Here is a 15921-nt window from a genome sequence, read left to right as displayed (position 1 = left end):
TCAACTGGCTGCCCATATGGAGAAAATAAAATTGTTCCCTAACTCATGCTATACACAGAAATTAAAGGTATAAAATGAAATTTTATACTCATAAGAATGTATAGAAGAATGTCTCTATGATATCAGGATAAAGGAAGATGTCTTAAAAAGCAAACAATGATAGAAATGATTGTTAGATTTGACAACATTCAAATTTTAAAACCTTTCAACAGCAATAACAAAAGACTCTACAGTCAGAGAGAAGCACACCTTGGACAGCAGAGAAAATATTTACAGTGCATACAGTTGACAGAGGTTTAATAGACAAAAAAGAAAACCCAAAGAACACATACAAATCAGTAGAAAAGTCAAAAGAATGCCCAAAAAGAAAATGTCAAAGGATACACTCAATTCACATAAAAGAAATAAGAATAGCAATAAAAGTGACTTGATTCTTATTCTCAGTGATTGTCAGATTCTGAATTAAAAGTTCAGTAAGATAGTATTTTGATCAGATTGCCAAGGTCTTATAAAGTCTGATTTTATCTAGTGTTGGCCAGCAATTGGGGATATAGGAACTTTTTTCTCCAGTGCTGGTGAGGGTATTAATTGGGACAACTGCTTAGGGGAGCAGTTTTATGGTCTGAGGGCTTCCCTGGTGTCTCAGATGGTGTGGGAGAACCAGGTTGGATCCCTGGATCAGGAAGATCCCCTGGGGAAGGGAATGGCTACCCACTGTAGTGTTCCTGCCTGGAGAATTCCATGGACAGGATCCTAGAGAGCTACGTATAGTCCATGGGATCTCAAAGAGTTGGACACAACTGAGCAACTAACACTTTGTAATCTTTAGTAAGATTGAAGATGTGTCTGATTCTACATAAAAATGGAACTGTCTGCCATTTCAGAGTGTTTGCTTAATATTCTCTTGCAGAAATGTTAGCAGGAAACATATACAGTGATGATTATTATTGCATTATTGGGATAGGAAAAATTAAAAGTAACCTAAATGTTCTACACAGGGAAATTAGACATTGTGGTATACTTATATAATAGGATACTATATAACAGATAACAGTTACATGCATATTCTCAACATGGATAGCGTTTGTGTGTATATGTATTCATATGTACATACACATATATTTCTGTTCTTGACATGAAAAGTATGTATTTATTTACTCAATATGAACAAACCTCAAAATAGTATTGAGTGAAGAAAGGAAAGCAAATTGTTCACCACCCTATTGCTTTCACCAGAAAACTCAATAAATGCTTATTGAATTACTGAATGATGTTGATGCATCATTTCTTTTTTATGTAGCAGTGGCCTTGATGAGCACGCTGGACCTCCAGCTTTCCTGCTTCCCTCTGTGTTGTTGACTTTTCTCTCTCCTCTCTGAACTATGTGCTCATGTGCTCTTACAGTGCAGAGATATATCTTATTCCTATTTATATCCCCTGGCTGTTAATTGCTCCTGGCCCAGAATAGGGGTTTAGTAAGTATGTTGAATTAATGAATATTGCTTATTATACCTATGCCCTATTAAGAATGAACTTTGGCTCAGGAGTTGGAAGACCTGAATTCTCCTGTCTTTTAGTTGTCAGACCTTAGGCAATATTTTTTTTAATATACTCTGAGTCTTGGTTTTCTAATTTCTAAAGAAGAGTAATACCTGTTCTGCCCAAATCTGAGAGATCATATTTATGTGTTATATTCATCTGAGATCATATAATGTGAGAATGTGAAAACGATACACGAATGTAAGACTTGAATATTTCAGCAGTGAGGGAAAATGTGCAGTTGTAGAGTCGCAGTGGGAGTAGCTGTTCTGTATATTCTTAGCACAGTCAACATTCCTTTTAGGAGCCATGTGAGCGATCTGTGTCCCAGAGGAGTCATCATTTCTGTTTTATTTTCTTTGGAGCCAGTTTACCATTCTACTTTTCTCTTTTCGACGAAGGGAGATTGGCCCTGAAATAGCCAGCATTCTGTTTTTTCCCAAGACATGAGAGGAAAACTATCTTCCTGTCTTTGGTACCAGAACTATGATTATGTCTGAAATATGTTTGTGGATATAGAAGAAAAGAGAAGAGATGAAGTCAGGAAACTCAACTGATTTCATAACTCCATCTCCCATTACCTTCTGGAACCTGGATAGTGTGACCTGGAGCAGCAGGCACCATGGTGAGCCCAAATCCTGGCAGAACCTGAAAGGTTGATCATCTGAAACCTTCAGAAGAAAAATCATGGGAAGTCATTGAAAGATATATATGTTTATTATGTTGGCACAATGAGTCATAAAAGCAGGGATGAAGTAAAAACTTCGAAATTTTGATGAGTGAGCATAACAAAGAACTTTGCTTAATGATATTATTTCATATATGGATTAGAAAAGGGAATTTTGCTTTACCAGATATAAAGATAAATAGTATAAACCCAGATTAGGGGAGAGGAAGGATGTTTGGTGGAAGACAGCTTGGGGAAATTGGTAAACCTCAAACTGCCCAAGTATAGAATTTGATGAGAGATGAGAGGTAGGCGTGGAGCAAATCACTGAGGGTCTTTGGGCTAGGCCATGATAGACTGACCATATCCCCTAAAGCAGGACACTCCTCTAAGAATAAAAGGGGGTTCTATTCATCATTATACTAGGATAACAGGAATGAAAAAATAGCTCCAATGCTTTGGCCACCTGGTGTGAAGAGCCGACTCATTGGAAAAGACCCTGATGCTGGGAAAGATTGAGGGCGGGAAGAGAAGCAGGCAACAGAGAATGGGGTTGTTGGATGGGCATCACTGACTCGATGGACATGAGTTTGAGCAAACTCCAGGAGATAGTGAAGGATAGGTGGGGAAGCCTGGCGTGCTGTAGTCATGGGGACTCAAAGAGTCAGACATGACTTAGCAACTGAACAACAGCAAACAACAATAGGAATAATCTGAAACTGTCTCAGATAAACCGGATCATAGAGCACCTTATTTCAATGTAAAGAAGAGCTACTGATACGATTACAAGGAGTGGGAGGTTAAAATAAATTTTAGGCAGGAGACTTGGACAAGTCTGAATAATAATCTTGGTTGGAACAGAGAGAGAGAGGTGGGCCATTTGCTAGATGAGGATGTATAATGGAGAAAGATTGTTGGTATTGTTTTTGTTGTTAAAGAGTGTAAAGTCTTCTCATATGTAAATGAAGTTGAGAAGGAGCCAGTAGAAAGGAAGAGGAGCTGAAGATTAGAGTCAGAGACCTGACAAAGGTAATAGGCACTTTTTCAATTACGACAAGTGAAAAGAAGCAAGACTGGGTATGGATGCAGATGAATCTTCAGGTAGGAGGGCATAATAGGTGTAGAGTTCCTACCTTATGACTTTTTAGGTTATTGAGGGTTCAAGGAAAGTAGAGAAGATTTTAAATAGCTACAGTGGACAATGGAAGAGAGACCAATCACAAGACAAGGATGCCCCCTACTCTCCTTGTGTTCAACATTGCCTACCACTCTAGGGTCAATCTGAAACCAGGCAGTCCTAGCCAATGAATAAAACAAGAAAAATAAATACAAAGTCTGAGGATTGGAGTAGAAGAAATAAAATTGTTATTATTCATGGCAGCTTTAATTGAACATATAGAGAATCCAAAAGAATCTGCAGATAAACTAAAGAATTGAAAAGTGAATTTAGCAAGGTTATGACTATGCCAAAGCCTTTGACTGTGTGGATCACAATAAACTGTGGAAAATTCTGAAAGAGATGGGACTACCAGACCACCTGATCTGCCTCTTGAGAAATTTGTATGCAGGTCAGGAAGCAATAGTTAGAACTGGACATGGAACAACAGACTGGTTCCAAATAGGAAAAGGAGTTCGTCAAGGCTGTATATTGTCACCCTGTTTATTTAACTTATGTGCAGAGTACATCATGAGAAATGCTGGACTGGAAGAAACACAAGCTGGAATCAAGATTGCCGGGAGAAATCTCAATGACCCCAGATATGCAGATGACACCACCCTTATGGTAGAAAGTGAAGAGGAATTCAAAAGCCTCTTGATGAAAGTGAAAGTGGAGAGTGAAAAAGTTGGCTTAAAGCTCAACATTCAGAAAACAAAGATCATGGCATCCGGTCCTATCAGTTCATGGGAAATAGATTGGGAAACAGTGGAAACGGTGTCAGACTTTATTTTTCTGGGCTCCAAAATCACTATAGATGGTGACTGTAGCCATGAAATTAAAAGACACTTAGTCCTTGGAAGGAAAGTTATGACCAACCTAGAGAGCATATTCAAAAGCAGAGACATTACTTTGCCAACAAAGGTCCATCTAGTCAAGGCTGTGGTTTTTCCTGTGGTCATGTATGGATGTGAGAGTTGGACTGTGAAGAAGGCTGAGTGCTGAAGAATTGATGCTTTTGAACTGTGGTATTGGAGAAGACTCTTGAGAGTCCCTTGGACTGCAAGGAGATCCAACCAGTCCATTCTGAAGGCGATCAGCCCTGGGATTTCTTTGGAAGGAATGATGCTAAAACTGAAAGTCCAATACTTTGGCCACCTCCTGTGAAGAGTTGACTCATTGGAAAAGACTCTGATGCTGGGAGGGATTGGGGGCAGGAGGAGAAGGGGACAACAGAGGATGAGATGGCTGGATGGCATCACTGACTCGATGGACGTGAGTCTGAGTGAACTCTGGGAGTTGGTGCTGGACAGGGAGGCCTGGTGTGGTGCGATTTATGGGGTCGCAAAGAGTCGGACACGACTGAGCGACTGATCTGATCTGAGGAGATCCAAGGACAGTATACAAAAATAAACTATTTTAATATATCAACAACTTGTAATTAGAAAATAAATTTTTAAAAACAAGAACATTTACCATAGCATCAAAACATTAATTACTTAGGAATAAATATTAACAATAGGCTGATAAGACCTTTACTCAGAAAACTACAAACACTGAAGTTATATGTATACCCATGGCTGACTCATGTTGATATATGACAGAAACCAACACAACATTGTAAAGAAGTTGTCTTCTAATTAAAAATAAATATTAAAAAAAGACCTAAATAAATGGCAGTCCCAGTTTGTTCCCAATCAGTATCCTAATAAGTGAGTATGTGTGTGTAAAACTTGTTCAACTGCTGACTGTAAAGCTTATAAAGGGCCAAGAATATTCACTTTTGATTCCTGTCTTAGTCAACGAAGAGACCCCAGTAGATATAGCAACTTCTCTCACCTGCCATTCTAGGGAGAACTGGCTATGACCGTGGTCGTGATGTTGATTTACAGTTAGTTTATAAAGGCCAAAAGACAAATGTTGGGGGACTTATTCCACTTGATTATTGTTGCTGTTCAGGTGCCAAGTCATGTCCGACTCTTCACGGCCCTACGTCCTGTAGCATGCCAGGCTTCCCTGTCCCTCACCATCTTGTAGAGTTTGCCCAAGTTCATGTCCATTGAATTGGTGATGCTATCCAACCATCTCCTTCTCTGTCGCCCTCTTCTTCTGCCTTCAGTCTTTCCCAGCATCAGGGTCTTTTCCAGTGAGTCAGCTGTTCACATCACTTGAAACCCAAATGTAGAGACTTCCGGATGATAACATGGGAGAATACTTTCATGGCGTTAGGATTGGTAAAGATTTCTTAAAGAAGATACAGAAAGCACAACCATAGATGTAAAACCAATACATTTTACTATGTTAAGGTTAACTCTTCATGAAAAGACATCATTGCTGCTGCTGCTGCTAAGTCGTCTCAGTCGTGTCCGACTGTGCGACCCCACAGACGGCAGCCCACCAGGCTCCTCCGTCCCTGGGATTCTCCAGGCAAGAACACTGGAATGGGTTGCCATTTCCTTCTCCAATGCATGAAAGTGAAAAGTGAAAGTGAAGTCGCTCAGTCATGTCTGACTCTTAGCGACCCCATGGACCACAGCCCACCAGGCTCCCCCGTCCATGGGATTTTCCTGGCAAGAGTACTGGAGTGGGTTGCCATTGCCTTCTCCAAAGACATCATTATGAGAGTATAAAGGCTGGCACAAGGGTGGGAGAATATATTTCCCTAATTCATAACTAATGAAAGATTCATGTCCAGGATATATTTTAAAAAAACCTCCTACAAATAATTAGAAAATGATAGTCTAGTCTATTCAATAGACAAGAAACTTGAACTATTTCACAAAAGTCTCGCCAAATGGTCACGAACATAAAAAGATACTGAACTTTGTTGTTTTCAGGGGAATATAATTAGGACCACTATGAGCTACTAGTACTCACCTGCCAGAATGACTAACGTAAAAAAAGTGTTAGTGAAGATGTAGAACAATCGAAACTTCCATACACCATAGTTTGGAGTATTTTTGGCTCAGTGAGTACGTCAAGGGTATATCTTGTCACCCTGCTTATTTAACTTATATGCAGAGTACATCATGAGAAATGCCAGACTAGATGAAGCACAAGCTGGAATCAAGATTGCTGGGAAAAATGTCAATAATCTCACATATGCAGATGATACCACCTTTATGGCAGAAAGCAAAGAAGAACTAAAGAGGCTCTTGATGAAAGTGAAAGAGGAGAGTAAAAATGTTGGCTTAAAACTCAACATTCAGAAAACGAAGATCATGGCATCTGGTCCCATCACTTCATGGCAAATAGATGGGGAAACAATGAAAACAGTGACAGACTTTATTTTTTGGGCTCCAAAATCAGTACAGATGGTGACTGCAGCCATGAAATTAAAAGACACTTGCTCTTTGGAAGAAAAGCTATGACCAACCTAGACAGCGTATTAAAGAGCTGAGACATTACTTTGTTGAAAAAGGTCTGTCTAGTCAAAGCTATGGTTTCTCCAGTAGTTATGTATGAATGTGAGAGTTGGACTATAAAAAAAGTTGAACACCGAAGGATTAATGCTTTTAAACTGTGGTGTTGAAGAAGACTCTTGAGAGTCCCTTGGGCTGCAAGGAATTCCAACCAGTCAGTCCTAAAGGAAATCAGTCCTGAATATTCATTGGAAGGACTGTTGCTGAAGCTGAAACTCTAATGCTTTGGCCACCTAATCAGGTCATCTGAAAAGACCCTGATGCTGAGAAAGATTGAAGGCAGGAAGAGAAGGGGATGACAGAGGATGAAATGGTTGGATGGCATCACCAACTCAATGGACATGAATTTGAGCAAGCTCCAGGAGTTGGTGATGGACAGGGAAGCCTGGCGTGCTGCAGTCTTGGGGTTGCAAAGAGTTGGACACGACTGAGCAACTGAAGTGAACTGAGAACTGTTTGACAGTGTCTATTAAAATTGGAGTGTGCATACCATAAGACTTAGCGAATTCATTCCTACACTGTATTTACTAGAAATATAAACATATGTGTGTATATATATATATATATAACACAAAAGATATGAATGACAATGTCATAGCAGCATGATTCTAATAACCTAAGACTGGAAAACAACATGAATGTCCATCTGTAATGAAATTGATAAATTGTGGATATTCCTACAAAAGAATACTATATATAGCAATAGAAATGAACAAACCATTGCTACATGTAGCCTCTTGGATGAATTTCACAAACATGTTGAGTGAAAGAAGCCAGACACAAAGGAAAATATGTGATATGAGTCCATTTGTATGAAGACGGACAAAACTACTTTTAATGTTAGAAGTAGGGATACTGTTTGACTTTGGGATGGAGGACAAGGGTAATGATTAGGAAAGGATACAAGGAGAGTGTTTCTTTATTGAGCTTGTACAGTTAAGACTTGTGTATATGTTTGTTGTTCAGTCGCTAAGTTGTGTCTGGCTCTTTGCCATCCCATGGACTATGGCACACCAGGCTTCCCTGTCCTTCACGATCTCCCAGAGTTTGTTCATATTCATGTCCAGGGAAGCACGCCAGGCTTCCCTTGTGGCTTAGTTGGTAAAGAATCTGCCTGCACTGAAGGAGACCTGGGTTCGATCTCTGGGTTGGGAAGATCCCCTAGAGAAGGGAAAGGCCACCCACTCCAGTATTCTGGCCCCTGGAGAATTCCATGGACTGCATAGTCCATGGGGTTGCAAAGAGTTAGACACTACTGAGCGACTTTCATTTTCATGTCCATTCAGTTGATCGTGCTATCTAACCATCTCATCCTCTGCCTCCCTCTTTTCCTCCTGCCCTCAATCTTTCCCAGCATCTAGGTCATTTCCAGTGAGTCAGCTCTTCATATCAGGTGGCCAAAGTATTCCAGCATCAATCCTTCCAATGAATATTCAGAGTAGATTTCCTTTAGAATCAACTGGTTTGGTCTTCTTGCAGTCCAACGGACTCTCAAGAGTCTTCTCCAGCACCATGATTCATCAGTTCTTCGGTGCTCAGCCTTCTTTATGGTCCAACTCTCACATCTGTACATGACTGCTTACCTTTCAGTATAACGTTATTTTCAAGTGATGTATGTAAAATGCTTATCATAGTGGCTGGTTTATTACTGCCAGTTCACTAACTGACAGTGTTAACTTTTTTACTATGGTTCAGTTCTCTGTAATGACTAGGTCAAGGAAAATGCTGTCCAGTAGAATTTACTGCAATTATTAAAAGTTCTGTATCTACAGTGTCTAGTCTCATAGCCTCTAGTCACATGGGGCTATTGAGTATTTGAAATATGACCGAAGAACTTATTTAAAGTTTTACTTAATTTTACTCAATTATAATTAAAATTTAAATACCTTTATGTGACTAATAGCTATCGTATTGGATATGGTAAGATATCCAGGTCTAAGGAATTGCCATGGGAATGAGTCAATGAAGGAGAATGACAATGAAGTTTATTTTAGTTGAATAATCAAGAAACTGAGAGGCCAGAGTGTCAGATGAATTGTGCATCTATACACTGAAGAATGCTCAGGGCAATGGCAAGACTGGGTTGGCATTGGAGGTGGTTAGGTAGGTTCCAGAGTCTTCAAAGAAGCATTTGGATAGAGGAGGGGAAAAGTGTAATGGACCAAGAAAGAATGCTCTTTCCCCTATGGGTTGCCAAAGATACTTGGATAGAAATGTTTCTGAAGCACAACTTAAGTAATTAAGAGTCCTTGAAAGAACAAGTTTTAAAAAGGAAGTGGTTAGGAGCAGTAGCAGTGCTTCAGAGCGGTGTTCTATGACAAAACTCTAATGTAGTAAAGAGGTATTGAAGAGCTGTGAGAGTAAAACTTGGTGCAGAGGTGGGAAGGGAAGCTAATTGCCAGGAGTAGGTGAAAGGTTAAGGTGTGGGCAGTTTTCAAAAAGCTCCTCCTGGTGAAAGCTGTAAGAAAGGAGGTGGTTGCTAGTGGGAGTGTGGGGTTTTGCTTTTGTTTAGCAAATGGTAGGAATTGAACTTGAGGAAGGACATGAAAAAGTGAAATTGCTTGGTGTTTTCTTTCAGTGCATAGAAGAAATCTTGAGGCTGAGTACCTACAGGGTCTCTGTGAGGTGAGGAAGAAGTGGCTGTAGAAATGTTGATTGGGCCAGATTTTGAACCATCTTGAATGGCATTATGAAGAATTGTTGGCTTTATCTCATAGTTTATGGAGAGCCAAGGAAAGTTTTAAATATCTGAGGCTCCTATAAGAGCTTGTGCTTTATAAATACTATTCTGGCAATATCAAGGACTGTGGACTAAATGTAGCCAGACTGAAGACAGATTGCTTCATCAAGCAAGAAGTGATGAAAACCTGAAATAGGGCAATAACAGTTCATAGAATGAAGAAGAGTTGGGAGAATTTGACATTATAGTTTGGAAGTGGAATGAGCACAACTTGTGGTGATGGAATAAGGGAGAATAAGTGTTAGAACCTAGAGGTTTCTGAGTTGACTAGTTAACTGATGAATTTATATGAAGGGGCTAAAAAGAAAGAACCCAAGTTTGGGATGGTGGTCAGTTATTATATCTCAACAGTTGAGATATAATTCACCCATTTAAAGTAGACATTTCAGTGTTTTTGGTGCAACTACCATTACAATTTCAATTTTAGAATTTTTTTTTTGTCACCCTATAATGAAACTCACACTTATTAGCAATTACTCCTCATTTTACCCCACCTCCTTCTCCTACCTCCCAGCCCTGGGCAACCACTAACCTATTCTTGGTCTCTATGAATTTGCCTGTTTTTTCATATAAATGGAATCATACAGTATGTCCTTTGTGACAAGCTTCTTATTCAGCGTGTTTTCAAAGTTCATCCAAGTAGAGGTCTCTTTTTGCCTTGTTTTATGTATATTCATCTCTTTACATGTTTTGGCTCCTCTACTGGAGGCACTATTGTTATGTATTCTAAGCCTATATCTATTAACAGTATATATGCTGTATTTAGTTATGACTTAGCAGATATTTGCTGCATCATAAAGTTAGAAGGTTAACTCCACTAACCATGAAATTAACCTGAATGAGTTGCTCCCACACATGCTTACCCACCAAGATGTGTCTTTTTTTGCTGTCATAGAATAAGTAGGTACCATGCCAAATGGTTCTGGTTCTGCCATTAACTCTGTATGACCTGGGTAAGTCATTATATTCTGGATACACTTTCTGTATCTGAAAAGAGCTATAAAAATCCCTAGTCTATATAGTACAGAGGAATAGCTAAGGTAATGCAGGTTGATGGGATTTGGATAGAATTGGGGTTCATCCAGACAGTCTCTGAGAAGAAATGAACACAGGTTTCCTCTCCTATCTAAAAGACGAGTATTCTTATGAAACTTTTTGTAAGGCAAAATGGCGAAAGCAGAAAAGCAATACCTTAGGATGCTGCTTCCTAACGTATACACAAAACAAATAGAGATAAAGCCCAGATGCTCATTGATACGGCTCAAAGCTGACAACTTGATGCTGAGATGCCAAGTGTAGTTCCTGAGCGGGGAGCTTGGCGGTTCTACTCTTATTGTTTGTGGTGTGCGCTGCCTCTGTAATGGCTTAGGGCAAAACAAATGCTGAATGCTGTTTTTGTTTTTCACCTATTTTCTGGAAAATTTCCAGATTTATTTTGGTAAGTGAAAACAGGTACAGCCTTACAGTGGGGTTACATACAGTAAACCTATTGTAAGTAAAAAATGGATTTAATTCACCTAATGTACTGAATACCATGGCTTAGGCTCACCTGCCTTAAACATGTTCAGAACACTTATGTGAGCCTATAGTTGGGCAAAATCATCTCACACAAAGCCTGTTTTATAATATAGTATTGAATAGCCCCAGTATTCTTGCCTGGAGAATCCCATGGACAGAGGAGCCTGGCGGGCTACAGCTCATGGAGTTGCAGAGTCAAACGTGACCAACACACACACACATTGAATAGCTCATGTAATTTATTGAATACCGTACTAAAAACCAGAATGGTTAGTTGGATACAGGAATGGTTGTCACTGTTTGTTGTGCACCCTTGTGATCACATGGCTGACTGGGAGCTGCTGCCCAGCATCATGGGAGAGTATCACCATGGGAGAGTATTGCTCGCTTGGGGAAAGACCCAAATTCAAAATTCAGAGTATGCTTTCTGCTGAGTATTTATGGCTTTCATACTTGTAAAGTTGAAAAGTTCTAAGTCAAACTATCATAAGTTGGGACGAGCTATACTAATGTAGGTCTTGTGCAAAAGTAAAGTGGCATGGGTGACCTGTAAATATTGGACTCTGTTACCTGAAACTCCTGGGATAGGAGTATCCTTTTTTCACAAGATTTGGAATTTTGGCCCCTTAAGTCCTTTCAGTCCCATTTTACCAGGTCCTGGTTTTGTCAGTGGTAAACTGCTTCTTAGTCACCAACGTGGGGCGTTGTACTTGTGTCATGTTCTCTAGCTATTCTGTTTGGAATACTTAAGACCCTTATTTCTTAAGGACACTGACCAGTAGGCTCCCTGTTTTTCATAGCTTTATATTGTTTTAATATGGCTGCATATAGTTGAATACAAAAAAAAAAGATAAAGTTTAAAACCCACTCTATCCACCTGCCTGAAACAAGCAACTTATAACTGCAGGCCTACCTTAGCCCTCTCGTTTGGAGAATTGTTCATGCTTTTATTTAAAAAAACATATACTGAGTGTGTACTTGAATGCCATGTCTCAAAATAAATTAGTCCTTAGATCTCATAGCAATTCAATGGGAGAAGGCAGACATAGATGATCACAGTATGATATGGAAGTACAGTAGCAGCACACACCTGGAAGAAGCCACTGGGACAGGGTTTTGAAGCAATTGTCACCTGGTGTTTCTTTACTAATAAATATAACACAAAAGCAGCCTAATGAAAAGCACTAGTGTTCTTTAAGCCTCAGAATAACTGAGGTGACTCCCATTTTAGAGAGCAGTCAAAAACTCAGAAAGGGTCAATGGCTGGGTTTTAAATAGGTTCTAGACTTAGATTCTATGTTTATCCCCTCGTCCTCACCATATCCATGCCCCTAAGCAAGAGTAGAAAGTACCCTTGCAGACTCCAACAGAGCTCTGCCACCCCCCTCTGTAAGCAAAGCTGGAGTCTCAGGTTCCCTTTTCTGTGTCTAGCCTGCTTCCAGTGTCGTCGGTGCATTGAGCATTCCAGGGCTGTAGCAGTAGCGAATATTGCTGATGTCATTGTTTGCCTTATTGGGATTTTGCTCTTTGTTTCACAGGGAGCTGTGATTGGTATAGACGATGAGGACGACAGCACCTTCACAATAACTGTTGATCAGAAAACCTTCCATTTCCAGGGTGAGCTGAAAGAAGAGATTTTTTTCTCTTCACAGTCCCAACTGCTTCTTTCCTTCTCCTTTGGGTTGTTTGCTGGATGACTAGAATGGTTTTTACAACTGATCCTGTATGAACGAGTACACAGGACCGTTCTGGATGAAGTGGTACTGCAGGTTAGGCAGGGATTTAATCGTATCTGCATCGGATACAGATCTCTTTGAAACATCTGTGGATCTGGCTGCAGTTGGAGATTAAAAATTTAAACGATAAAAATCAGTGAAGGGAGAGAGTAATGGGCTGCTGCTGCTGCTGCTGCTGCTGTTGCTCCTGGCTTGTGTTTACAGAAGGTTGCTGATCTTCTTTATCGAGGAGTATGGCTCTCCTTCTGCATGAAGAGTCTAAAGACTGATTGTGAAGGTTGCAGTGTTTTTCCCTGTAAAACTCAAAATATAAATTAAATTGAAGCTAGTGGCAGCCTTTGGCTTAAGGTTTTGCTTTGCTTCAAGAACTACAAGTTTGCATTCATTTCATCTGCATTCTGTGTCTTGTCTGCCAGCCATCATTTCTCTGCTATTATCCTTTTTATAGTTAATAACACCAAATGCCATCTGCCACTGCTATGTTTCGGCATTGCATGCTCTGGTTCACCGGTAGAAAGGGTAAGGTACTGGATGATCATTCTCATTTCATCTTGCTTTGAAAACTCTAAACCAGCAAATAAAAGTCAGTTTTAATGATCCTGTCCTAATGTACTCTCATCTGTTAGGAGTGTCTATTAGCTTTGATACTAATGTTTTTGCTATTTTTGTCTATTGAGAGTAACCTCTATTTTATATTTAAAGCAGTCCAAGAAACTTAGAAATTGAGAATATTTGCACTTTTTCTGAACTACAAGTGACAGTGCACTGTGATAGATGCTAGGTATACCAGGATAAAAAAAAATAGTAAATCAATTTATTGTTTAAAAATGTTTTGGTTATGAAGTCTAACAGTGACCAGATATGTGAGATGTTTAGACAGCTATTGTCCTTCTGTATTAGGATAGTATATTGCAGTAATTTTTCTTCATTGTCTTGTTGGCACATAGAAATGAAAGATGCAGCTTATATATAATAAAGACAAGCCAATGTACTCACTTGTGATATCTCTAATGCTTTTAGGAAAAAGCATTCTTAGAGTATTTATTACGTTTGGTCATATTCTTTACTCAGAACTGCTTTTAACTAATACTCTCTTGAAATTTTCTACTACATTTAATTTCATAAAACATTTAAAATCTTAGTTTAAGAAAGTCCGTGGCCTTTATTTTTAGGTTAAATATGTAATGCTGCTTATCAGTGAAACCAGATAATACCCACACTGTGGAACTCTTTACTTGAATGAACTTGAATACTTCAACGTATTTTAAGTAGTAGCTGCTAGATACAGGTAAAGACTGCAGTATGAAATTCCTCTGCAGTTACTAAGAAGACATCTTCTTTGGACTTCAGAAGCTGTATTGTTTGCCTGTTTAAAGGAGAGGAGACTCAGGCCTCTAGAGTAAAGTCACCTCTCCCTTCTCTAATTTAAATTATTTATGTTAAACTGATCTTCCCTTTAACACTTCTGTATTTATGTTGTTTGCTTGTAAAACAAGTGATTCCTTTAATGAATCATTTAAATGACAAGGATAAATAAGTGTTATATGTATTTTTTAAATGGATACTTAGTTCTGAGACTGTTGGATTCATTAGTTTATTTTCTACTGTAATAGTTTTGGAAGTCTCAGACAACATGAGATTATTTGGTTTTTGTAAAGAACTCTAATATTCTTTATATTCTTGGACATAATAAGAATTATTTTGCCTTCATAGGTCCTTGCTCATAAGTTTGCTGAAAAATTGATGAAATTTTCCATGTCTAAGGTCTTATATTCTTGATTAGAATTGAAAGCAAGTTAAGATGGATATACATTAGCATGTGTGTAAATGTGTTGACTTTTTAAAGTTTAATATAACAGAATTTTTTGAAGCAAGTGAAAAGTATCAATTGAGACATCAAGTATCAATTGAGACATCTATAAAACAAATTCTGCTTACTTTCAACTCTTAAAGGGAAAGCTAGAATTTGTTTAGATCCACTAATTTGTTCAACATCTATTTTAGATATTATTTTAAGTTCTGGGGATACAGTAGTGAACAAAATATAAAATTCATCCCCTCTGTAGCATCTAATCTGGTAGAGGAGAAAGCCAATAAATAAGATAAATTGGTAAAATATAAGGAAATAAGACAGTGCCAAGTCCTGGCAAGAAAAAAAAAAATGCAGGAAAGAAGAAAATGAAATAGAAGTGTGTGTATATTTGTAGGGGGTGGCTTAAAATTTTAGATGGCTAGGGAGACTCATTGGGATGATGCCTTTCGGTGAAAGACCTGAAGGAAGTGAGGGAACAAGCTTATATGGCTTTGTTGGGGATGGGTGAAGAGTAAATCACTCCAGGCAAAGAAAACAGTAAGTGCAAAAGGGTGTGCCTGCCGTATTTGAAGACCTGCAAGGAGGCCCGCTCTGGTTGGAGTGCGGATAATCATGGGGAGGGTAGTGTGAGATGATGTCTAAGAGGTAACATTGTATGAGGCCTTACATGGCACAGTAAGGATATTGAATTATACTGAGATAAGCCATTATAGATGATTTTAAGCAGAGGAGTGACATGATGTGATTTTTAAACAGTTATCACTCTGGGCACTGTTTTGAGAATAAAATGCAAGAGGCAGGAACAGAGCAGAGAAACTAATTAGGAGGCTAGAGTAATCCAGAAGAGAGATGATGGCGGCTCCCACGTGGTAGCAGTGGGAGTAGAGAGGTAGTGAGAGATGGTTCAATTGTGCATGTGTATTTAATCAACTCTATTGAGGTATAATTAATATGCAATAAAATGTATACTCTATAAAATTCAGTGAATATTGACAAATTTACTTACTCATATAGCTGCTACCATAGTCAAGATCTGGAACATTTCTGTCATCCAGAAGATTCTTTTATTCTTTTGTCAGTCTACACTCCAGCCCCTGGCTCCAGACAGCAACTGATCTACTTTCTATCACTAAAGATTAGATTTTTCTTTTGGAGAGGTTCACACAAATAGAATCTTTCAGTATGTACTCTTTTTTGTCTGGCTTTATTTTAGCTCAGTATGTTTTTAATGCTTGTCCATCTTGTTGCATGTATTGGTAGTTCCTTTTATATTGCTAAGTAGTAGTTTGTTGTTAGGTATTATATTTTTTTGAAGGTTGTACTGTAGCAT

The 15921-nt window shown here is 38.9% G+C and overlaps 1 protein-coding gene across 4 annotated transcripts in view; it reads left to right on the top strand.

Moving 5' to 3' along the window:
- OSBPL9 (oxysterol binding protein like 9) overlaps window positions 1-15921 on the top strand; it is a 164057-nt gene that overhangs the window by 41414 nt on the left and 106722 nt on the right. For all 4 annotated transcript variants that reach the window (XM_019957502.2, XM_019957501.2, XM_019957500.2 and 1 more), the window contains exon 3: window positions 12581-12659. In XM_019957502.2, the coding sequence (XP_019813061.2) occupies window positions 12581-12659 (79 nt within the window). The remainder of the gene's footprint in view (window positions 1-12580; window positions 12660-15921) is intronic.

The sequence above is a fragment of the Bos indicus genome, chromosome 3 (assembly GCF_029378745.1).
Source record: "Bos indicus isolate NIAB-ARS_2022 breed Sahiwal x Tharparkar chromosome 3, NIAB-ARS_B.indTharparkar_mat_pri_1.0, whole genome shotgun sequence".
In the NCBI taxonomy this organism is placed as follows: domain Eukaryota; kingdom Metazoa; phylum Chordata; class Mammalia; order Artiodactyla; family Bovidae; genus Bos; species Bos indicus.
Note: the sequence above shows the minus strand (reverse complement) of the source record. Positions and strands in the feature narration are given on the sequence as shown.